This window comes from Ursus arctos, unplaced genomic scaffold (assembly GCF_023065955.2).
Source record: "Ursus arctos isolate Adak ecotype North America unplaced genomic scaffold, UrsArc2.0 scaffold_34, whole genome shotgun sequence".
Classification (NCBI taxonomy): Eukaryota; Metazoa; Chordata; class Mammalia; order Carnivora; family Ursidae; genus Ursus; species Ursus arctos.
The window spans coordinates 3,926,118-3,948,334 of record NW_026623030.1 but is presented as its reverse complement, the minus strand read 5'-3'; the positions used below and the strand labels follow the sequence as shown (position 1 = coordinate 3,948,334).

The following is a 22,217-nucleotide window of genomic DNA, read 5'->3' as shown; positions in this document are numbered from 1 at the left end:
GTTTCTCTGAGCGCTGCTCATTTTTCTTCATTCTTTTTCTCTCTGTTCTAGCAGAGAACAGTTCTATGTGAGTTTCTTGCCCTGCAGATTCCTGACAATAAGAGCTATGTAGATTTGATTCCAGTCTTAAGTGAGGCGCAGACCCATGGCTGTGGGATTTCCGATGAGTTTTTTTAGATATCTGTACTCCATTTGGAGACTGAAACAAACTTCTTCTTGTGTCGCTTTGCCTTTCACTGAGCATGTGTCTTTTGGAGAGCTGCCCCTGCCTCATGCCTTGTCCCTTCTTCCAGGCATCTGTTGTGTCTGGGGCTGGGTTAGGGCTCTGAGTTTTCAGCTCCCTCTAGTCTCTGGTCAAGGCCATTTCTCTTCCTTTAGCCCCAGGTCAGCTCTGCACAGAGTTTATTGTGTGTGTCTCAGGACTAGTGGACCATCTTTGCAAGCAGAACCAGCAGCTTCTTGGGAAAATCATTGGAGACACATTCTCAAATGTGTCGTAAAATGGTTAATATGCATGGCAGCTGCATCTTAAAATTGAAGAAATCTCTTAAGTAAACTGCTTAGGCAAACACTTGAAAGCAAACACTTGTCCACGGGCTTTCCCCTGGAATCTAGCACTCTTCTCTCTCCCAGCTCTCTGGGCTTATGGCCAGGTGTGCCCTAACCAGGTGTGCTTTGTCCTAACAGTGAGCTGTAGTGACCTCTCTCAGATAGCCACTCCCTGTAGCTGTGGGCCAGACACACACTTCAGCACTGGGAGGGCTCTCAGGTTGATCTTGCCGACTCCTCTGTTGTCATGTCTGCTGCCTAGACCTGGGTTGGGAGAGTCAGGGCTCCTTCTGCCAATAATGCATATATATATATGCATGTATGTGCTTGTTGCAGGTCAAACATGCGTTGACATCAAGGACAATGTGGTGGATGAAGGGTTCTACTTCACCCCCAAAGGAGACGACCCATGCCTGAGCTGCACCTGCCATGGTGGGGAGCCCGAGATGTGTGTGGCTGCCCTCTGCGAGAGGCCCCAGGGCTGCCAGCAGTACCGCAAGGACCCCAAGGAATGCTGCAAGTTCATGTGCCTGGACCCAGGTGAGACTGATGGTGGGTCATGTGTCAGCCCCCCCTATTCTGAGCTAGAGCCCAGATGTCCCTTTGCTTTCTCAGTGGCGGGGACTCATGAGAGCGCATGACATGTGTCATAGCAGTGGTGGCAGCATTTGTTTGCAGAGCTGTCCTGCCAGCTTTGATGGCCAACTACTCTTGTGGGCATGTGTGTGTCACATGACCCAAGCTTCTCTAGCTGCCACCTCACAGGTTGGCTTGTGTCAGCTCTCAGGTAGGTAACAGTTATTGTACACCAGTGAACTTGAACTTGAGAGTGGGTGTCTGCTCATGAATCAGCTGTAACCGATGGCTTCAAACCTCACCTTTCTCCCGTCAAGACTTACGTCCCCATTCGAGCTCTTTTCTGAGTATGGTGATGTGGAGGGTAATGACAGTTTTTATTGCTTACAGTCATCGATTTTTGCTCTTAAAGTCTTTTAGAAAAAGATTAAATATTACCCTCAGTTTTGAGAAAGAAACTTCCTACTAAGTGGTGTTTGTGGTTAGACACTATGCAGGCATGTGGTCTCTAGAAAGCCCTCTTTCTTTCCTTTCCGGAAAAAAAGAAAAAGAGAGCAGCAGGTAGCAGCCTGCTCTGTACGACCATTAGTGGGCATCACACTCCATACAGCATGCTGGATTATTCTTCACATCAGTGCAGTTGGCATCTCTGTGAATTCATAATCTCAAGAGAAATGTAAATCAAAAGTATGAATTTGTTTTTTTATCTTGGCAGTGTGAGAGAGACGTGGACAGGGACTTGTGGAAGTCCCTAAGCTCATGGATCCTGTAGAAGAGAAGCTTGGGCAGGGCGTGGTGGCCATCTCCATCCTCCAGGGCCCCTGTGGAGGAGAAGCTGGTTTGCCTAGTGCTGGTGGGACAGGAGCTGGAACTGGTGTATGAGGGCCACAATAACTAGAGCTCTCGTTAAGTAGAGAGTTGGCAGTGTCCCTGCATGCCAGGAAGGCCTTCTGGGGGAGAGGGCAAAGCAGTGTCAGAGGGTGTCTGAGGTTTGGCCGAATCAGACACATTGGCACATGTCCCAGATGTGCAGTCAGCTGTGAAGAGTACAGAGGAGCCTACCAGGGAGAATGGAGCTCAGTGAGGGTACACTTGGGCCTCCCCAACTCACAGAGTAGATTGTATCTGCTTATATAAGATGCATTCCTGTGGGATTCTGACAAGCAATGATTGGGTGCTTACCAGGTCTCCTGTTTCCTGGCCACATCACTCTGAACCTCCAGCTCACTTACCTTCCACAGGAGTCAGACTCTGGCTTTCACAAGCCACATCACCTGGATTTCTCATTCCATATCTTAGTGTCTACCAGTATTGCCTTACCTCTCCCTCCAGGCTTTATCAGAATGACCAGACCTATATAAGGCCTGTAGGGCCTGCCCAGTCCTGAGGACTTCTCAGCAGAGCAGGGCTCTCAGGGCATCTGGATGAGACCACGGCTGCTGCAGGCCATTCTCCTGTGCAGCCAGAGCAGCTTTTCCAGGGCATCTGCCTGCCTATTGTTCAGCCTTACTTTTCAGGCTCCTAACTGCTTCCCAAGCTGAGCATTTTCTCCTGGGAAGTGCCTATATTCCAACAAGGACAGACACACTGCCACCCAAACTGGGGACGTTGGGAGAGTATCCCCTTCAAGAAGACAAGGATATCTGCTCTCACCACTCTGTTCAGGGTTGTACTAGGAGGTCGAGGACAGTGCCAGAAAATGGAAAGGTATCCAGACCAGAAGGGGAAAATGAAATCACCTTTTTTTTAGTAGATGATATGATTGTCTGCATAGAAAATCCCAGAGGATCTATAAGAAAGTTACTACAACTAGTAAGTTTGTTTAGCAAGGTCTCCACATACAAGGGCAAATATAAAGCTCCACTGTTTTTATATATACTACCTGTGAACAGTTGGAAATTGAAATGTCTAAGAAAAGTACCATTTATAGTAGCACCAAAAAAAACATGAAATACTTAGGTATAAGTCTTACAAATATGTGCATAGTTTGTATGCTACAAAGCATAAAATACTGATGAAAGAAATTAAAGGTGTAAATGAAAGGAGAGGTATACCATGTTCATGGATCACAAGACTCAATATCATTAGGCAGTTAATTCCCCCCGAATTACCTATGGATACAATGCTGTCCTAACCCAAATTCCAGCAGACTTTTTACAGACATTGACAAACTGATCTAAAATTTATGTAGAGGAGTGCCTGGCTGACTCAGTCAGTGGAGCACATGACTCTTGATCTTAGGGTTGCAAGTTTGAGTCCCATATTAGGTGTAGAGATTACTTTAAAATTAAAAAAATAAAAAAATAAAATAAATAAAACTTATGTAGAAAGGCAAAGGAATTAAAATAGCTAAAACAGTTTTTGAAAAGAACAAAGTTGGAGAATTCATGGTACCTGATTTAAAACTTACTGTACAGTCATAGTAATCAAAACAGTGGTATTATCAAAAGAAGAGACACATAGATCAGTGGAACAGAATAGTCTAGAAATAGTCCCACACTTATATGGTCAACTAATATTTGACAATAGTACAAAGGCAATTGAATCGAGAAAGGATATCTTTTAACAAATGGTGCTGGAACAATTGGACATCCATATGCAAAATATATATACACACACATATGCCTTTAATTACACATCTTACTATGTATAAGAATTAACTCAAAATGGTCATAGACCCAACTGTAAAACCTTAAATTGTAAAACTTCTAGAAGAAAATATATGCTCTAAAAAAATAAAGTCTGTTAAAAGAAAATAGAAAACATAGAAAAATCTTTGTGGCCTTGGGATAGGCAACATTTATAGCTGACATCAAAAGCATGATCCACAAAAGAAAAATTGATAAATTGTACTTGATCAAAATTGAAAACTTCTGCCTTTTGAAAGTTGTTTAAGGAAATGAAAAGATGAGTCACCATCAGGGAAAAAAATATTTGCAAAACAAATCAGACAGAAGTCTTGTATTCAGAGTATATAAAGACTCTAAAAACTCAAGAAAGCAAACCACTCTGTTAAGAAGTGGGGAAAAGATTAATATGACACTTTACCAAAGAAGGTACGTGATGGCAGCTGAAAAGATGCTCGGCGCTAGTCACTAGGGGAACAGATTGAATCCACTCGGGGTACCACAGCTAATGGAAGACTAAAATAGTACAACTGCCAACACTGAGCGGTGACCCAGGTGCAGAGCGACTGCCCCTCTCACAGTGCTCTTCCCCTCCCATCCTGCACTGGTGCCCTGGGGCGGCCTGGAGTCATGAGGCTCCAAGAGGTGAGATGAGGTACCCAGCTGTGTAGCTGCCAGGAACAGAGCCCATGTTAGAGTCCAGGGCATCGCCCTCCAGTTCCTGCTGAGCTGCTGCTTCACCTGCTGTCTCTCGGAGATTTGAAACCGTTAACCACGTAATCAAGCTCCGTGAAATGGAGTTCTTCACGCACAGGCTGGGCAGCCACGTGGAGAGGACCTGGCATCAGACCAAGGGTCAGGCCAGGTGGACTTCAGGACACCTTCAGTTCCAACAGCATCTACCCCAGCAGGCCACGGATTCTGGGGCCCAAGGGCTAGCTACGCACCAGTAGCCTGGAAGACAGAAGACAGCCCCCCGCCTGGTATTATCCAGAGCCCCATAGAGGGACCAGCCATGGTGTGAGTCCCCAGGGACCCAAGAGCTGCCTTCTGGCTCCTAGGACAGTGCTGTCTTCTTTGTGTCTGACTGCAGGTGGCTTTCTTCTAGGGGATGCTTTCTCCTTCCTGGTAATCAGCATGGAGGGATGGTCAGGGACCTTGAATGTGTCCTTGGGTTTATTTTGGAAGTGATTAATAAGAGTCATTGCAAACGGACTGCTGCTTTAGGCCCCCTTGGGATCTCTGAGCTGGCCACCAATTAACACATGTCAGCAGCCCCCTGAGCTGACAGACTTCCTCCCACAGACAGAGACAGAATGTTCCCTTGAGACTGGAAGAGGATCAGAGGCACCAAAAAAGCAGCTAATTGGTGAGAGGATGTATCCTTTCCACATACATACTTCCCAAGTGTTGTCAGCATAAGTGCAGCTTTGAGGGAAGCTCTCTGGCCCTGTGGGAGGAGGGCAGGAGTGAGCTCGGACCATCTCTGTTGGTATGGAGCAGGCTGGGCCAGCTGAAGCAGCAGAAGGGCCACAGGAGCCCGGTCTCTCTCATGGAATCCATGTTGGCCACGAAGTGTCTTCTTGGGGCTGGTGGCTGGGGACCTGCCCGCATGGCTGTCACGGAGTTGGAAGTCGACAGTTCTTCCACCCATGTGGAGTCCTGCTTCCAGTGGCTACAGGTCACTCTCCCCCGCCCCCACACACACCCCCACTGAGGCCTCCGTGGCCCTCCCTCTGGGTTGTGGAGGCAGGTATTCCCGGCACCACTTCCTGGTTCTGTTACTCTATGACTTGGTGCGAGTGGCCCGGCTCACCTAGGTGAGAGCCCCTGGCAAGGTCTGTCACGCTGTCGGCGCTCAGCCAGTGCAAGTCTCTTCCCTCACCCCTCGTCCCGTGATCATCATCTGTGCTCCCCCACAGCAGCTCCACAGCAGGCACGTGACAAGCACTGGGGCACCAGAGCGACGCAGGTGTCTCCACATGGGCACTGTCAGCATGTGGGGCTGAGCACTGTGATGTGGGCCCTTGTGCTCAGCAGGGTGTTGACGGCATCCCTGGCCTCTACCCGCTGGATGCCAGGAGTGCCTCCACCCTCGAGGCATTGATGGTGAAAAAGTGTCTCCAGACATTACCAGATGGTCCCTGGGAGTTACAGAGTCGCCCAGGTGAGCATCCCTGGTCTAGGGTCCAGGAGCTTGGTCACATGTGCCTGATTTTGTACTGTGTGGTTGGGGGCACAGGGGCCCACAACAGAGATTCTTAGGCAGAAGGGGCTCATCGCATGGAACTTAGTCCTGGGCTGGAAGGTAAAATATTTTTTCTGGCCCACGATTTACTTCTTTGGTGTTATCACAGTATTCATGACTCTGAGCTGGTTCATTTCTGCCGTCTCGCCTAAGCTCGTCACGTGCAGGGAATCAGGAAGCAAATGCTTTTCCACATACCTGCCTGGTGGTGAAAGGCTGTGGCCTTGCCATAGCACTAAGCACCTGGGGGGTTAGGCGGTCCTTTTCTGAGAACAGCCGGTTTCCTTCCGTCCTTGTAACAGATGGCAACAGCCTGTTCGACTCCATGGCCAGTGGGATGCGTCTGATTGTTAGCTGCATCTCCTCCTTCCTCATCTTGTCGCTGCTGCTTTTCATGGTCCACCGGCTTCGCCAGAGGCGGCGGGAGCGCATCGAGTCCCTGATTGGAGCCAACTGTGAGTGCGCCTGGCCCTGCCTATGATGGCCACAGTGGAGGCCCGGCTCCAGGCTGTGTCCCGTTTGGGGTGGGAGGGCACAGGAAGCAGGAACGGGCAAGGAGGGAGAGGATGTTGAAAGGGGTGCCCCAGCGTGTCCCTGTCCCACCCACTCACCTGCTCCTGGGCTGAGCACACACATGGGGAACTAGGGGAACTGTCCTGGGGACCTGAAATAGGGCTCCCCCGGCTCCCCGGCCCTCCAGGCCTTGAAGCAGGACCCGCAGCTGCCACTCTGTGTTCAGATGGGTGATGTTACCTTTTCTGGCAGCCTGGACCGTGAGTGGGCCACCTGCCGGGGGCACAGGGGCAGAGCAGCAGACGCCTGGAGCTGTTGGGCAGCTTAGGGTGTGACTTGCCTTCCTCAGCTCAAGTTCTCTGCAGTGAGCAGCCTGTGCCCTCAATAGAGCTGCTGGAATCGCTCCTTGTCTCAGCGAGCAAGCCAGGCTCCCCAGCGCCCGGTCGCCCAGTCCGTGTGGGGAGCGGTGGGATGGTGGCAGACCCCGAGGGCTCGAGGGCTGGAGGGCTCCGAATCAAGGTGGTGGGAGTGCTGAGGGACCGTGCCAGCTGCAGTCGGGGGCCTCACGGCTCTGAGAGTCAGCGCGGTCCTTCCCCAGACCCTCGGTTCTCACCAGGCCGGCCTCAGCTGGAGGGCTGTGGTGACAGCGGGGCGGCAGAAGTGGCAGGAAGTAGTGGTGGGCTGCACGTGTGTGGGGGCCAGGGATGCCCTGAAGGAGGGGGTCCGGGTGAGAGATTCTGGGCTCTCGTGTGGGCAGCCGGGCACACGAGTGTGACTGTTGGGATGCCTGATCCCTTGGGCCTGGGGGTGGCAGGTCCAGCCTCAGGAGGGGGTGGGTGACTCGAGCTGAGCTGGGCATCTTTGAGGGACGTGACTCTGTTGCTTGTCTCTCCCTGCGGTTGCCCAGTGCACCACTTCAACCTCGGCCGGAGGATCCCCGGCTTTGATTATGGCCCAGACGGGTTCGGCACCGGCCTCACACCACTACACCTTTCTGATGACGGGGAAGGCGGCACGTTCCACTTCCACGACCCTCCGCCTCCCTACACCGCATACAAGTACCCGGACATCGACCAGCCTGATGACCCACCGCCACCCTACGAGGCCTCCATCAACCCTGACAGCGTGTTCTACGACCCCGCAGGTGCTTCCCCCCCGGGGACAGGGAGCAGCGCTAACTGTCCGCCGTGTGCAGCAAGAGGCTCAGGGGTCCTCCTCCCCAGCCCATAGGACCCTGAACCTCCACTTCTTCCTGGCCTTCTGCTTTCCCTTTGGGCTTCCCTTTAAGGTGGAAGGAAGTGCCGTCTGTCGGTAGGCGGGCTTTTCCCAGGGTTGCCCGTGCAGGTGAGCGCTGGCAGTGCCCACGCTGCCACTGGCCTTCTTCCCGTGAACAGCTGTTAGCAGGCAGCCCTTGGGGCACACCCAGCTGGGCTCTGTGGAGAACTGGGGAGCCAGGTGCTGGTGGTTGTGGGGACAGGGCAAGGCCAGAGCTGCAGGGTCCCACCCAGAGCCAACTGCTTGACCGTAAAGACACACGTGTACGTGTGGTGAGCTGAAGAGACACCATCATGACGTTGCCTCCTGTCTGGAAGCAGTTCTGTGAAGAAAGCATTGGTTCTGTGTTGTTGGCCCGATGACTTGAATCTGTTGTCCATCTGATACCACGGAAGCTCATTCCTCACAGAGCTGTGTAGCACAGAGGGAATGCCAGGTTCCTCACCCACTGCCCGGCTTGTCCCTGTGCCTGGTGTGCAGCTCAGGTGGCCCATGCCGTTGGCCCATGTGTTAACACCCTCTAACACGCACGAGCCCCCCTGCGGTCCACCGGCGGGCAGTACCCTGCTCCAAGGTGGCTGGTTCCCTGCGCACCCACGTACAATGCTGTCCTGGGGCCAGCAGTGCGATGTTCACTGGGACTGTGCCTCTGTGGTCTGTAGGCGAGACCTGGATTTGACCCTGCACACACAGATTGTCAGTTTGCTGTCAGGGGGGGTCAGGGTAGAACACGCTTCCTGCCAGAGCTGCTGCTCGTGCTCCCCAGGGCCGGGCAAAGGGGCACGCTGGGCCCTGATGCCCCAAGCTTTGGGAGAAGTTCTGTAAGGAGCAGGCACACTGAAGGGAGTGGGCTGCCACAAAGCTTCCCTCAAACCAGAGATTTCTGCAGACCCCTGTGAGGTTCACAGAGCTGCCTGCTCCGGCCCTGCCCCCTGCATTCTCATCCCCATATTCCAGCCACAGCGTGGCCACTGCCGGCCCAGTAACTTCCTCATGTCACATGAACCCTGCTTTGACTCCCACCAAGTCCGAGAGGACTTTCCCTCTCCCCTGACTTTGTTCTGCTGACTGTCAAAGCATGTCCCCCAACACCGCACACCATGGCTTGCTCATAGCTGTACCCCTGCACCTCGCACCTTGCCAGGTGGCAAAGGGAGGGGTAAGCACAGCTCCCCCCCAGCCCTACCATCGTGGGAGCATTCAGACAGGAGGAATGTCCCCTGGTTCTGCCCAGCCCACCCTCTTCCCCTGTGCCAGACCCACCATCCTGCTGACACCCTTCTGTCTCGCTGCAGACGACGATGCCTTTGAGCCAGCAGAGGCCAGGCCGCCGACCCCAGGGGATGGGAGCGGTGACGGTGCATCACCCCGGCGCCTGGAGCACCCTCTGCCCACCGCAGGGGCCTCTCTGGCAGACCTGGAAGACTCGGCTGACAGCAGCAGTGCCCTGCTTGTGCCCCCTGACCCTGGCCAGATCGGGAGCACCCCAGCCACAGAGGCGCTGCCGGGGGGCAGCCGCCATAGCCGCAGTTCCCTCAGTACCGTGGTGTAGAGGATGGCCCAGCCCACGGCCCCAACGGGTGGAGAGCACCTTTTTGCTGTCAAGAAAACCTTGATCCCCGTGGGAGACTTACAGGGCCCCTGAGTGAGCCTGGACCCAGCCGCATGGCCGCACACCCACTGATGGCGTGCGTGTGCACACACAGACCACACTGGCCTCCCAAAGGAGCAGACCCCTGCACCGGGTCTCCTGGAGGGCTCCAGAAACATGCATAGCTGTGGGTCCCTGTCTGTTTCTTTTCAAATGGCAGAAGAATGACGAAGTTCGTTCGGACCACACGTTTCAGAAGTAGGGAACAAAGAAGGCACTGTGGGCAGGGGCCAGACCACACCTGGCTTTGGGGGGCTTGCTCGCCGCAGCATGCCATCCGGAGGAGCCTGCCAAACAGCCACTGAGCCCCGGCGGCGGGAGGGGCGCAGCCACGCACCTGCTGTGTTTGTGCCCTGTCAGTATTGTCCGCGCTTGGTCTGCCTCAGGCTAGACGGCCTTGGAGGTTACACAGGGACTGCTCTGAGGATTCCCCCCCCCGCCCACCCAGCTGTGAACATCAGGGGTGACCCTGCCCTGGGCTAGGGGCTGGCCTGGGCCTCTGGTGCCCGAGGCCCTGAGAAGGGGATCCTGGAAGGAGATCGAACTCTCACTCTGTCTTTCCAGCTGGGCTCTGCGAAGCCCAGTTCTGTGCCAGGAGGCCCTGGCCCCACCCTGTCTTTTTTCTCCCCAGCATTGCTGTGCATGGCTCCCCCCAAGAGGCAGCCCTGGAGTTGGGCCAAGGCCCTTAGCCACGCATGAGTGTTCTGGCCCCGGATCCTCCGTTGGGGGTTGGGGGCTAAGCCGGCTCCTGTCTGCTACCCTCTGGAGCCCCCACTCCTATCGAATTTGTCCCTGGGCCTGGCCTGTCCCCCACCCCATCTTGTTTGTGCCATAAAGGGTTGTTTCTTTGTGGGGAGGGGTGGCTGAAATGAATGCCCTCGGCTGTGTCCATCTCCTGAAAGTCCACTTGCACACTGTCACCACTGGGGCGGTGTGCCCAGTGTCCGCATGCCGCCTTCCCATGCTCCTCAGCAGCTCGGGGTGCGGGGTACCCTGCCCAGGGGCCTTTGGACCAAGGGACCCTGTTGCCTGCTCCTGGGCAGTGGTCTCCTGACACGGGGCTTTTAGCATTTCTGAGGTTTGGAGATTAAGCGGGTTCTGTGCGATTTTTCAGCACATCCATATCTTTTCTACGTTGAATGTCTGGATCTTTTCTTTTTGTGTGTGCACGTGTCTGTGTGTGTGTACATATGTGTCCAGGTTTTGCAGGTGGTGGCGGTACACCAGAACTCGGGCGTGGGGCCCCAGTTTCCCAGGCCAGCCGTGACGTCTTGGGTGGCACTGAGGCACGGCCAGGTTGGCACCTCCGCCCCTTGGCTGAGAGCATGGAGCCCTGCTCCTGGTGCCTCGTGTAGCCTTTCCAGACCAGCATGCAGTGACCAGAGGGTTGACTAGAAGTGGGTACTTTGTGGTGACAGACCTCGGTGGCACGTTCTCACACTCTCCCATTGGAAACCCGTTGTGTTCTTCCAGTATGGAATGAGATTTTTTAGTTGCCCTACACAACTTTCATCCCCCGAGCCGGCCAGAGGTGTAAATTCTGAACTGCCTGTCCAGGCTCACAGGATCCAGAGTGCTGGAGGCAGGCCCCAGGCAGGCGGGCTGCATGCCAAGCAGGCCTGAGCTCCCCTTGCCAAGGGCTGCTCCTTTGAGAATGGCATCCCCACACTGGCTGCTGAAGACGAAGCAGGAAGCGTGTTGTGCCTCCAGCGTGCTGGGCTCAGAGCAGCTGAGGGCTGGAGCAGCAGTCACGGGTCTTACTGGTGCCAGGTGAGTGTCCTGAGCGTGTCTGCTTTGGAGTGACCACCCCAGCGGAGCACAGAGGGGCCTGACCTCTACAGCTGAGAGTCCTTCACAACTCCCATGTCTCTGGCCCATGCCTCGGAACCATGTGTGGAGGGCAAGGCAGTGGCACAAGGTGCATGGGACTGGGGAGCTCCCTGTGGGGACTGAAGGACTGCTGGGGCCAGTCAGACACACAGGAGGCATTGAGGAGGGAGTGACCAGAAACGGTGGGCCTGCTTCCGGACTGGCCAGGGCTTTGTCCCAGCACCAGGGTGCTCAGCCCGCTGGTGTCCAAGGCCCATGAGCAGTGCTGCTCCAGACCCCCACCTGCTGTGTCTGCAGGAGTTGGCGCCCAGGAGCTGACCTCCCCTGGAGGGTGGTTGTGAGGGGAACAAGGCGGGAGCTGGGGTCTGTCTGGGGGTCCTCGGCCTCCTGCCCGGTTGCCACCCTTTCTAAGATCTGACTGTGCTCCATGGTCTGATGAAGAATCCCGAGGCCAACCCCAGCGAAGACCCTGGTGCTCCTGTGAGAGACTGGGCCCCCAGAGGTACAGGCCAAGCTCTCGGGAGGGGCCCCTCCCCCAGGTCCTGACTTCCCTGGTGGAGGAAGGAGTTGAAACTGTACATTGTCTCTATGCCTGTTTTTTATGTTTTCCTTTCACTAAGGGTTTTTAGTTTGGGTTTATTTTTGGTTGGGTTGGCACTAATCCTTTTCTTAAGATGCTGTGAGAACCATTTCATCCAAATGCCAAATAAATTTGTGTTCTGGAAGAGGCGTGGTCAGTCCTTGGTGTGACCCAAGTGGGGGCGGGAGACTCCAGCCAAGTCGGGGCTGTGTGACCCCGTGGTGGGGATGGGCGGATGAAGGGGTCTGTGCAAGCCAGACCAGACGCAGCACTCCACGATGCCCCTGCTGCTTCTGCTCTCCGATTATGGCCCTTTCAGTAATTTTCCAGTTTGTGGTGGAGAACAAAGGGGTGCCCAGGGGACTCAACCTCAGACGGGTCCTTGTGCTCACCTTCCTAACCCAGCATTCCTGGCAACTGGCTCCAGGTTGGGCATTGGGGGCCCAGGGGCTGGGTGGGTGAGGGGCCAGGGTTAGGAAAGAAATAGCCCCTTGATGGGGATAGGAGCCTTGAGGACAGGTCCCTCATTCTTGAACACACCTGCTGGGGTCATGAGGGGTCCTGAGTGCCATCAGCATTGCTGACAGCACCGCTTCCCCAAAGTGGGAAGAGCCTGGCCCTCTGGAGATTGGAAAGAGGTATCACCCCACCCCACCACCCTCCCTTCACCCCACTGGCACAGTCGTGCTCACGTCCACAGGCACACACATTGCCAGATACAGAGCTCTTTCCAAACTGTCACCTTCCCAGTTACACCAAGGGACAGAGAAATCAGCCCCACTTTTCCAGGAGAGCGAATTGAGGGAACGGGCTCAGGCCACAGCCTGGGGTCAGGGCCGTGGGAGAGCTGCAGCTTCCCAGATGGTGGAGTGATCCCCCAAAGGAAGGTCTTGCCCCAGGTGTACAGGGGGGATACCTGTACAAGAGAGGCTATGGGGCAGGGAGTGGTCCCAGGCCCACAACAGAGAGGAAAGACTCCCTCCCACCCCAGCCTCAAAAGTCAAGAGCACTGGGTTTCAAGGTGCCCTCCTCCTTGATCTGCTGTCCTTGCTCGGTGGCCTTGGCATGTCACTCCCGGTCCCCAGCCTCCATTTCCTCATCTTTAAATGGGCATCCTAGCGTCACGCCCATTCACTGAGAGTCCGGTTAAAGCACTTCGCTTCAGTGAATGCCAGCGATTGTTGCTGGCACACGGCCGCAGCTCTGGGATCAGAGGCGGTGCCTGCTGATCTCAGACCTCTGTCTTTCCTGCTGGTGGCCCTGCCTGGACACCGCCCCCTCGGACCCTCTCTGCAGTGGCCTGCCAGTGAGCCCACAGTTAGCCACGCCCCTAGCCCACCCCACTAACAGCCGCCTCGCCTGCCCCACTGTCCTCTGGCACCTTCCAGTCCTCTGGAGTCTGTGGCTGCTGCACCATGCAGTCTCTGGGCTTGGTACTCGCCTTCCTCACCGTGCCACTGGTGGTGTGCGGGGACCCAGAAGGTGAGCACCTGGACCCTGCCCTTCTGCTCAGGAATCAACACTTCCTCATAGCTCCCCCTTCTCCCTGTTAAGCCCTGCCACTGGGAGGTTTCCTTGGGGGAGGAGATATTGGGGTCTGGGACAGAAGAGCAGGGTCTGTGCTAGCCTCCTCTGGCCTAAGCCCTGCACCCCCATTCCTGGACCCTGACTGGGATGGAGCTCAGAGAGGACTCAGATGGCTGTCCCTCATCTCAGTCCCCTGTCCACTATCCACAGGCACCTGGTGCTACGACTCCCAGGACCCGAAGTGTGGTGAGGACAGAGTGTCGTGTGAGGCTGTGTGGGATGTCTTTGTCCTGTGACCACTAGACAGTCTGGTGCTAGTGTGACCCAAAAGCTGTGGCATGCTGAGCTGCTGTGGTCTCTGCAGGCTTCTGTCTGGAGTCCTGGGTCGCAGGGGCTGTCTGGGCACCAGAAGGCATGCGCGTGACCGTCCCCCTGCATGTGTGTCCAGGTCTGTTGCTGGTGTGACCTGGATCCTTCCACGTGTGCCAAGCTGTTCGTATCGGTGGGGCCTGTGAGCCTGTTAGTGTGACCAGCCCATGCGCGAGCAGGGGGTACAGGCGCCCAGTGTGGGCGCGGGACCGTCATGCCAGGAGACCATTCCACCCCCGTTCCCTGTGGGGCAGTCTCCCTGCAGGTGACTGTGTGTCAGAGTATGGTCCAGACCGGGTGGTGCCAGCCTGCGTAAGAGTGTCGCAAACACTGTGGTCCTTTCAGGTCAGCAGGGTGTGTGAGGCAGTTGTGGCCTGTCTAGGTGTGTGTGGGATGGGGTGAGCAGGGATGAACTTCCTCAGGCTGGGTAATTCTCTGTGTATGTGTGCAAAGGAGCACTGTCTTCCTCTGTGTACCCCCAAGTTGCCTCCCTGACCGCCCCCACAGATTCCTGGCCTTGTTCCCTCAGGCCCCACCCACTGGAAGGAGATGGCCCCTGCCTGTGGGGGCCCAGCCCAGTCCCCCATCAACATTGACCTTCACCTGGTCCAGCAGGACCCCACCCTGGGACCTTTCATCTTCCAAGGCTACAGCTCAGCACCTCCAGGCCCATGGACCCTGGAAAATGATGGCCATACAGGTCAGTATCCTGGGACCAGGACCCCCCACAGACAGGAGCAGGAACCCCCTGGGAGTGGGAGCTACTGCTCCCCACCCTCCCACCCCCCCCCCCCCCACAGGGATCAAAATCTCCACAGTCAGCATCAGAACGGCCACACACATTGGTAAAGACACTCTCAACGGGGGTCATGAAGCCCCATATACAGGGGTCAGGACCCCCCCAACAATAGCAATCAGCCATTGCCCCCTAGGACCGGGAGTCAGGACATTCCCAGAAGTCAGAGCCCCCCCCCCCAGCACCAGGATGCCCCAGAAGTCATCACAACCCCCCCATATCACACATAGCTGTGATGGGTCCAAACTCCAGCCACAGGAGGGCCACCCTCTCCCCCGTCCTTGCAGGGTGGATTATTTCCCCTGCAGTCTGCTGACCCACAGAGGGGCCTGGATACCAAATGAGGTCCTGATTCCATGGAAGCCTAGCTAGGGAGCAGACTGGCCCGAAGGGGACCTGTGCTGGCACCCTGGGCTCTAATAGCCCACGGGTGGGCAGGTGGGAGGAAAGAGAGAGTCACACGCTCCTCTACCTTCAGTGCTGCTCCGCCTGGACATTGGCCCGCAGAGCCGCCTGGAGATTCGGGGCGCGGGGCTGCCCCTGCCTGCCTACCGTGCACTGCAGCTGCACTTCCACTGGGGGGGCCCTGGGCGAGCAGGCTCAGAGCACAGCCTAGATGGGCAGCGCCGCCCCATGGAGGTGGGCTTGGGCATGCGGTAGGGTGGTGGGAGAGCCCCGTGGAAGGGGCAGCTGGTACCTCTCATGATCTGTGCCTCTCCAGATCCACGTGATCCACATGAACACCAGGCACCAGAGCCTGGAGGAGGCTCGAAGTCACCCTGACGGGCTGGCGGTGCTGGCGGTGCTGCTGGTGGTGAGGGAGGGACAAAGGAGCTCTGTGACTTCTTGTGCTCTGCAAAGGGGGCAGAGTGGGCCTGTCCAGTCTGGGTGGGGCTGTTGGAGGAGTGCATAGGGTTTGTAGGATTTAAAGGGTTCTGTGGGAGGATGGGGCCAGCCAGAGGTCTCCCAGCTACTGGGAGCCACTTACAGTCTCCCCTAGATCCCCTCAGAGTTCCCCCTTTGGAGGCCCGTCCACTCAGAGCCTCTCTCACTTGGAGACCCCTCCCCAGGAGCAGGACACTGACAATGCCAACTTCTCCGCCCTTGTGTCGGGCCTGAAGAACGTGTCTGAGCGCGGTGAGGAGCCACGGGGTCGCGGCCGGGGCTGGGGGTTGCTGGGGGCCGGGGCGGCCGGGCACAAGGAGGTCGGTTCCAATCCCGCCTCCCCTCCCCCGCCCAGGGGTCTCGGTGAATCTGGCGGCCACCTTCCCGCTGGCCTCCCTGCTGCCGGGTGCCTCCCGCCTCTCGCGCTACTACCGCTACTCAGGGTCGCTGACCACGCCCGGCTGCCAGCCCGCGGTCGTCTGGACGGTCTTCGAGGACGCGGTACCCATCGGGCGCGCGCAGGTGGGGCCGCCACCCCTTCCCTGGACGGGGCTGCCCTCCTCCTTCCCTCCCCCCCGCCGCCCCGGGCCGCCCACGTCTTGACCTGTCTCTGCCCCGAACCCTCAGGTGGCCCAGTTCCAGACTGTGCTCCAGGCCGGGCTCCCCGGCTCGAGCCCCGCGCCGCTCACGGACAACTTCCGCCCGCAGCAGCCTCTCGGGGGGCGCAGGGTCTCGGCCTCTCCCGGCGCCTCCATCCGCGCGGCTTCGGGCCCCGCGCCGCCCCTAGCCCGTGTGCGCGGGGCTCTGCTAGGCCTGGGGCTGTTTGTGGCTCTGCCAGAGCCCCTAGGAGCCAGATTCGACCCCTTCCCGCAATAAACGATGCTCAGAGTGACCTTGCCCTCGCGTCCCTTGCGGGGTGGGGTGGGGTGGGAGCGCACCGCCTCTCCCACGGAGGCCGCATTCCTGCCCTAGCCCCGCTGAGGCCTCGGTGTGCCGCCCAACAGGGAGACCCCCGAGCCACCCTCCCCCCATCCCATCGCAACCAGTCCCAGACCCCCACCCAGAACACCCAGACCTCCTCAGATTCCTCTGAGAGGGAGAAGGTGCCCCCATTTCCAAGGAGAAAAACTCGCAGGTCGTAGAAACACCACTTGCTAAAATCTAAGACTACACATTTTATTTGAAAAAAACAAGCTGGCTGACTGACCCCAGGCCACAGTACGGGCTAAAGGGTGACTTCAACGGACTGGTTCCAGGCTCTGCTGCAGGCTGTGCTAGGTGAGTGCGTCCTGGTGACAAGGACAGCTAGTGAAATTGCGCCCAGGTGACACCGGAAAGTTAGGCTGTGGAGCCTCTGTGTAGGGTGACACTTGCTGGAGAGCCTGTGGTGAGGCTAAGTGAAGGGTGACGTGTCCTTGGCGTCACTGTCCGCAGCGAAGCTAAGACTAGATGCCACTGTGCCAGGCAATGTTGTCCAGTGAGAGGCTGGGTCTGTCAGTAGAGTGAAGCTGGCCAGGGTCAAGCTGCTGTCCAGTTCATGCCCTGTGGACTGCGGTCGTACATCCGGGCGTCATTGCCCTGAGGCTGTGTCCAGGTGACAACGTCCCAGCCACCCGCGTGTCCCTAACGTCTGTTGACGTGGGTCACACACTATCTCAGTGCTTGGCAGCTCTGCCTCCGGCCCAAGACCCCTAAGAAAAACAAACAACAAAACCAAAAACCACGGCACCGGAAAAAACCAACATCCTCCCCTGAGGCAGACGCTTGGGCTCTCCCCCAGGCTCTCCCGAGGCTGCTACACCCCCGACCCACACCCTTCTGCAGCTCTAAGGCCAAAAGGGGAGGCTCCACCCCTCCTCCTGCCCAGACTCAGGCTCCGGCCGCGATCACCGGCTGCGCGGAGCCATCCGCACTCCTCAGACGTGGTCCCCCGCAGTCCCGAGCCTCTGCGCGTCCCGACGCCCGCACCCCAAAGCCGCAGCGCTAGCAGGCGGCGTCTGAGGCCCCTTCTCCATCCACGAGGGTGGTGGATCTGTCCATACAAATATATCGCCCGAGGGCCCTTCCAGCACCCGGTCCCGGCAGCCCTCGGCGGGGCTGCCCTCAATCCCCGCCGCCCTGCGGGGCCCCGGGCGGCACCGGCGTCTTCTTGAAGTTCTTCCTGGCGGGGGCCCGGTTCGCGCCGCCGTCCGCAGGGCCGTCCGGGGCGTCGTCGGCGGGCCTCGCCACCGCTGCCAGGGCGTTCACGGTGCCGAGCGCCCGCAGCAGGGCCGGGCCGCGAGGCGCGGCGCGGGGGGCGGCGCGGGGCTCCCGGCGGGCGGGCGGCGGCGGCGGCGGCAGCAGCTCGCGCAGGGCGTCCAGCTCGGCACGCAGCTCCGCGCGCAGCGCCTCCAGCCCCGCGCCCAGCTCGGCTCGCACAGCCGCCAGGCCCTCCTGCAGCCGCCGCTCGCTCACCTCCAGGACGCCCGCCGGGTAGGTGGCCCCGCCGCGCGGCTCCCCGCACACTGAGCACACGGAGCCGCTGCTGCGCGCGTCGGCTCGCTCCACTGCCCCCGGTGCCCGGGCCTCCCCCGCCGCGGCCCCCGCGCGCTCCACCAGCCGCAGCAGCCGAGGCGCGTCGGCCCGCGCTGCCGCCTCGGCCCGGAGCTGGCCTCGCAGGCGAGCCAGGCGGCCCGGGGCGCGGGCTTCTTCAGGGCCCGGCCCGTTGGGCTGCGGCCCGTGGTCCCGCCGGCGGCCAACGGTCCGTCGCAGCGCCTCGCTCGCGCCGTACGCATTGCGCGCCTGGACCCACGGGCGCCCGGGTTCCGCCGCCATCCGCGCCGCCGCCGCCCGCCGCCGCCACCGCCACCGGAGCCGGGCCTGGTCGGGAGCCCCAGCCCGCAGCCTAGCGACCGCTGGGGCCCCGGCGACGCTCCGTGGAGAGGGCCCCCGGGACGGCTGTGGGAACGACCAAGGCCTCGGGGGATCTGGCCTGGGGCCCGGGGAACTCCAGCAGGGCAGGGGTGGGGGGACCGGGTGGATGGAGCCCCAGGGGACCCCGGCGGGTCGATGCAGGCAGGCTTGAGAGTGCTGGATCTGCTCACAGGGACGGCTCTATCGGACGGCTCTATCGGACGGCAGGGGGTGACAGGACGTGGAATGAAGGCTGCAGAAGCCTAGGCGCCCAGACTAGAGTCAGGGACCAGGCTCGCACCCTCTACTACAAACTACTGTCCCCATCACCGGCAGGGGTTGGTTATGGACCCGCCTGCCCCAGTCCTCCTCACTGGCTAGGGCCCCTACTTCCATACCATAGTCCAGGCGGCTATTATCCCCGTCCCCCCCCCAGCTGCAGAAATCCGTCCTCTGCGTGGGCACCCCCATTCAGGCTCTTCAGGGGTCTGGGTGGCTCTCTGCTGTGCCCCAGTCCTCAGGGAGCCGCTGGATGTCCCAGCCCACCCCACACTGTGTCCTGGCCGTGTCTTCTTTTACCCAACAATTTCCACCCCTTGGGCCTTTTAGTCAGGCCATTTCTCCTGCTGGGAATGCCCCCACACACCATTTGCCTGGCTGCTCCCACTCATTCCACCTCTGCAGGACAGCTTCCTTGGCCACCCTGGCCCCAGCAGGTGACTCAGGCCCCTGGCCCATAGCATGTTTAAGCGGCGCTCTGTTTTCTTTTTCTTTTTTTTTTTTTTAAAGATTTAATTTATTCATTTGACAGAGAGACAGCCAGCGAGAGAGGGAGCACAAGCAAGGGGAGTGGGGGAGGGAGAAGCAGGCTCCCAGCAGAGCAGGGAGCCCGATGCGGGGCTCGGATCACGCCCTGAGCCAAAGGCAGACGCTTAATGACTGAGCCACCCAGGAGCCCCCGGCGCTCTGTTTTCTGTCCCCCTGGATCCACAGTAGGGGCCCTGAGCCCAGGGCGACTGGGTCACTCAGTTCTCAGAGGTACTAAACAGACGAATGATGGATGCAGGAGTAGATGAGTGAATGAGTCTGGGGCTGGGCCTCTACCACCCACCCTGGTCAGCCCGTGCACCTCCTCAGCCTGGCACTGAAGACCTTTGTAGTCATGCCTGCTGGCTCTCCTGACCCTGGCACCTTTTCCACTTGTGTGGGTGCTCCCCACCGCGGTACTCCGTCCTTCCTCACCCCGGTGCCTTCACCCATGCAACCCGCCTGTGCCCATCACAGGGTCATGGGCAGTGCCCTGTGGGCAGTAGCCCTCTGCCCAGCGTGATGCTCTCACTGAACCCTTGGGGCTAGTTAGGACTCTGGGTGCCCTGGGGGCCTCCCCAGCAAATTGTGGGGAGGGAGGGTCTGGCGTGAATCCAGGCTGGGTGGGGACCTGTGTCCCCAGAGCCCACAGGGGCCTAGCCGCTACGTAGCTCTGTGCTCGTGTGTGTGTGTGTGTGTGTGTGTGTGTGGGTGTGTGTCGCTGAGGGTGCTGCCTACGCTGTCTTTGGCAGCCCTGGCCCCAGGCCACCATGAAGACTTCTAGATCGCATTCATTCATTCATTCATTCATTCATTGCAGCCTCTCTGGAAGGTGCAAAGGGAGGCGAGAATTTGACACTCCGTCAAACCCCACAGACCCCCCCCATTCCTGCTGAGTCACCTGACCCCCTGGGACCTCCAGCATCTGGTTCTGCGGGTCCCTAGAGCCTCGTTAACCATACTCCTGCCTCCCTCCCCTCAGTAATTAAAATACTGCAGACCAAAATGCCCTGGACTCCTTCCCCAGGCCTGCTGGAGTCAGGTTGTGTGACCCAGGGGCTCTGCCTCCTCTGAGCCTCACCTATGAAATGGAGGAGGCTCCCCAGATGCGTGGTGAGGGCACAGCAGGGAGGCTGGGAAAGGCTGGAGCGGAGGAGGGGGTGATGGTGGACAGACTCCAGATTTGCCATGTGGTATGAGAGCCAGGAAGGGTGGGGCTGGGCTGCCAGGGAGACAGGGGCTGCACAGTTTTCTGACTGTTGAGGCTGATGGAGGGATGTGATAGGAGCAGTGTTTGCAGTGAGGAGCTCACGGTCCTGCAGGTGCGGCAGATCTGAGGTCATGGCTGGTGGCAGAGTGTCCCAAAGTCATGGGCAGACAGACCGCACAGGAGCGAGTGCAGAGCGGGAAGGGAGGCCCCAGGGACGCCGACCAGCCCTGAGGAGGGCTGCAGAGGTGTTGGTGAGGGGTGAACAGGCAGCTGTGGTCCACATGACCCTGAGCCCCTGAGGTCAAGTGCAGCAATAGTCAAGAAACAGGTTGCGGTGACCCTGGCCTGAGCTTCACAGGTGGAGGGGTCAGCAGAAGCTGAGGACAGGAGGTGAGGGGATAGGTTGGGGAGCCCTTGCCTAGGCTCACTGGTCAGAACAGAGGTAGCTTCAGAAGGAATGGGGGAAGAAGCAGGAACAGAGCTACTCACTGGGCCGGGGGACCGGCACACAGGCCTGCTTTCTGGTTCTTATGCTTTCTAGAATATCCTCACAGCCCAGCCTGCCCGGCCCCCCTGCACGGAGGAACTGACTGGGGCCCAGTGCGGGGCCCAGCTCCTTCCCCATTCTGGCGCCCTCTGTGTGCCCAGGGACAGAGCCAGGTCTGCTGGGGGTGGGGGGCTGGCTGTGATTGGGGGAAGCCACCAGCTCTGGGAGCTGTCCCCATCTGGGCTCTGTGCATTCAGGTGGACCCCTCTGCAAGGCTGGGTTGGGCGATTAGCGGGCTTGGCCACTGATTAACTCAGGGTCTGGGAGGAGGGAAAAGCCTGGGGCTCTGCCTCTGCCTGGAGAAGGGGGGCAGCCTCTGCGTCACTGAACTGCCTCACGTTTGCACTCTGTTGCCATTAAACCCGGGCAGCCACCCAGAGAGAAGGTCTTATGTTCCAAAGCCCAAGGGCGGTGGGAGCCAGGAAAGAGTTCAGTGGGCAGGGCCAGGCAGGCTTTGTATGTCGGAGGGGCCCGGGTGGCCTCGGAGGGGCAGGGGAGCCTCACCGTCATCACAGGAGTGTCTGGAAATGCAGATGCCCAGGCCATTCCCTCCACCAACTCCACGGGGTAGAACTGAGTATGAGCGGTCAGGGCACGGCGGTCTTTGTCTCCCTCCGCGACTGTCTGCACACCAAGTTCTGGCCCAGCCCGGTTCTCCGTGAAGGGGGGCACATGGAGATGCAGGTGGGGAGTCCCTCCGTGTTGGCTCTGAGGGTCTGTGTGGGGAGGGGGACCCCCAGGGGGAGCGGGAAGTATGGTCTGCCCTGAGCCACCAGCCACCCTGGGCGGTGAGGGGGCTAGCCTGGGAGAGGGGGCTAGCCTGGGAGCCGGGCCTGGAGTGAGCAGTGCAGGCCGAGGGTCTAGGGTGTGGGCCGCCTACTTCCCTGTCTGGTCGTGGACCCTGGCCCTCAGCACGGACTCGAGAGCACAGGTGCCCACCCATTCTCTAGGCCGGCTGTGCCGCTTGCCGCGGGAGCCAGACTGACTAGGGCCCGGGCGTGGCTGGGGCCTGGGCCTTGGCCCCAGGGCTCTTGGGAAGGGAAGGCTGTGGTACCTTTGGGCCCCAAAGTGCGGGCCATGTAGTGGAGCTTCAGTAGACTGAGCCAGCAGCTCTGGCTTGGGCCCTTGCTCAAGGCGCCGTTCTGGCCTCTAGTTCATTCGGCCCACAGAGCTCCGGCGGCCCGCGTTGCCTTGCCTCATGCTCCCAGCTGTCAGAGCCCAGGAGCGGTCTTTGCTGGCCAAGAGATGGTGAGGGTGGCAGTGACAGAGGCTGGGAGGCGAGCAGGGGCTCACAGGGAGGCCTGTGGCGTGAAGAGCAGGTCTGAGTGCAGGTAG

The 22,217-nt window shown here is 58.8% G+C and overlaps 3 protein-coding genes across 4 annotated transcripts in view; 2 read left to right on the top strand and 1 right to left on the bottom strand.

The window, feature by feature from the left end:
• Positions 1 to 11,994, top strand: part of DGCR2 (DiGeorge syndrome critical region gene 2) — an 89,455-nt gene extending 77,461 nt beyond the window's left edge. For both annotated transcript variants that reach the window (XM_026486233.4, XM_057305740.1), the window contains exons 7-10: positions 886 to 1,089; positions 6,303 to 6,455; positions 7,421 to 7,657; positions 9,084 to 11,994. In XM_026486233.4, the coding sequence (XP_026342018.1) occupies positions 886 to 1,089; positions 6,303 to 6,455; positions 7,421 to 7,657; positions 9,084 to 9,340 (851 nt within the window). In that variant the 3' untranslated portion in view covers positions 9,341 to 11,994. The remainder of the gene's footprint in view (positions 1 to 885; positions 1,090 to 6,302; positions 6,456 to 7,420; positions 7,658 to 9,083) is intronic.
• Positions 11,995 to 13,264: 1,270 nt separating this feature from the next.
• LOC113245895 (carbonic anhydrase 15-like) lies at positions 13,265 to 16,302 on the top strand. Its single transcript, XM_026486234.3, has 8 exons — positions 13,265 to 13,331; positions 13,587 to 13,622; positions 14,275 to 14,445; positions 15,020 to 15,180; positions 15,263 to 15,355; positions 15,612 to 15,678; positions 15,782 to 15,948; positions 16,054 to 16,302. The coding sequence occupies exons 1-8, from the start codon at positions 13,265 to 13,267 to the stop codon at positions 16,300 to 16,302; spliced, it is 1,011 nt and encodes a 336-aa protein (XP_026342019.2).
• Positions 16,303 to 17,529: 1,227 nt separating this feature from the next.
• LOC123000341 (protein FAM246C) lies at positions 17,530 to 21,961 on the bottom strand. Its single transcript, XM_048221296.1, has 3 exons — positions 21,937 to 21,961; positions 21,387 to 21,598; positions 17,530 to 18,363 (listed from the first exon to the last, which is right to left on the bottom strand). Exons 1-3 carry the CDS (start codon positions 21,959 to 21,961, stop codon positions 17,530 to 17,532), a joined length of 1,071 nt encoding a protein of 356 aa, XP_048077253.1.
• Between the last annotated feature and the right edge of the window lie 256 nt (positions 21,962 to 22,217).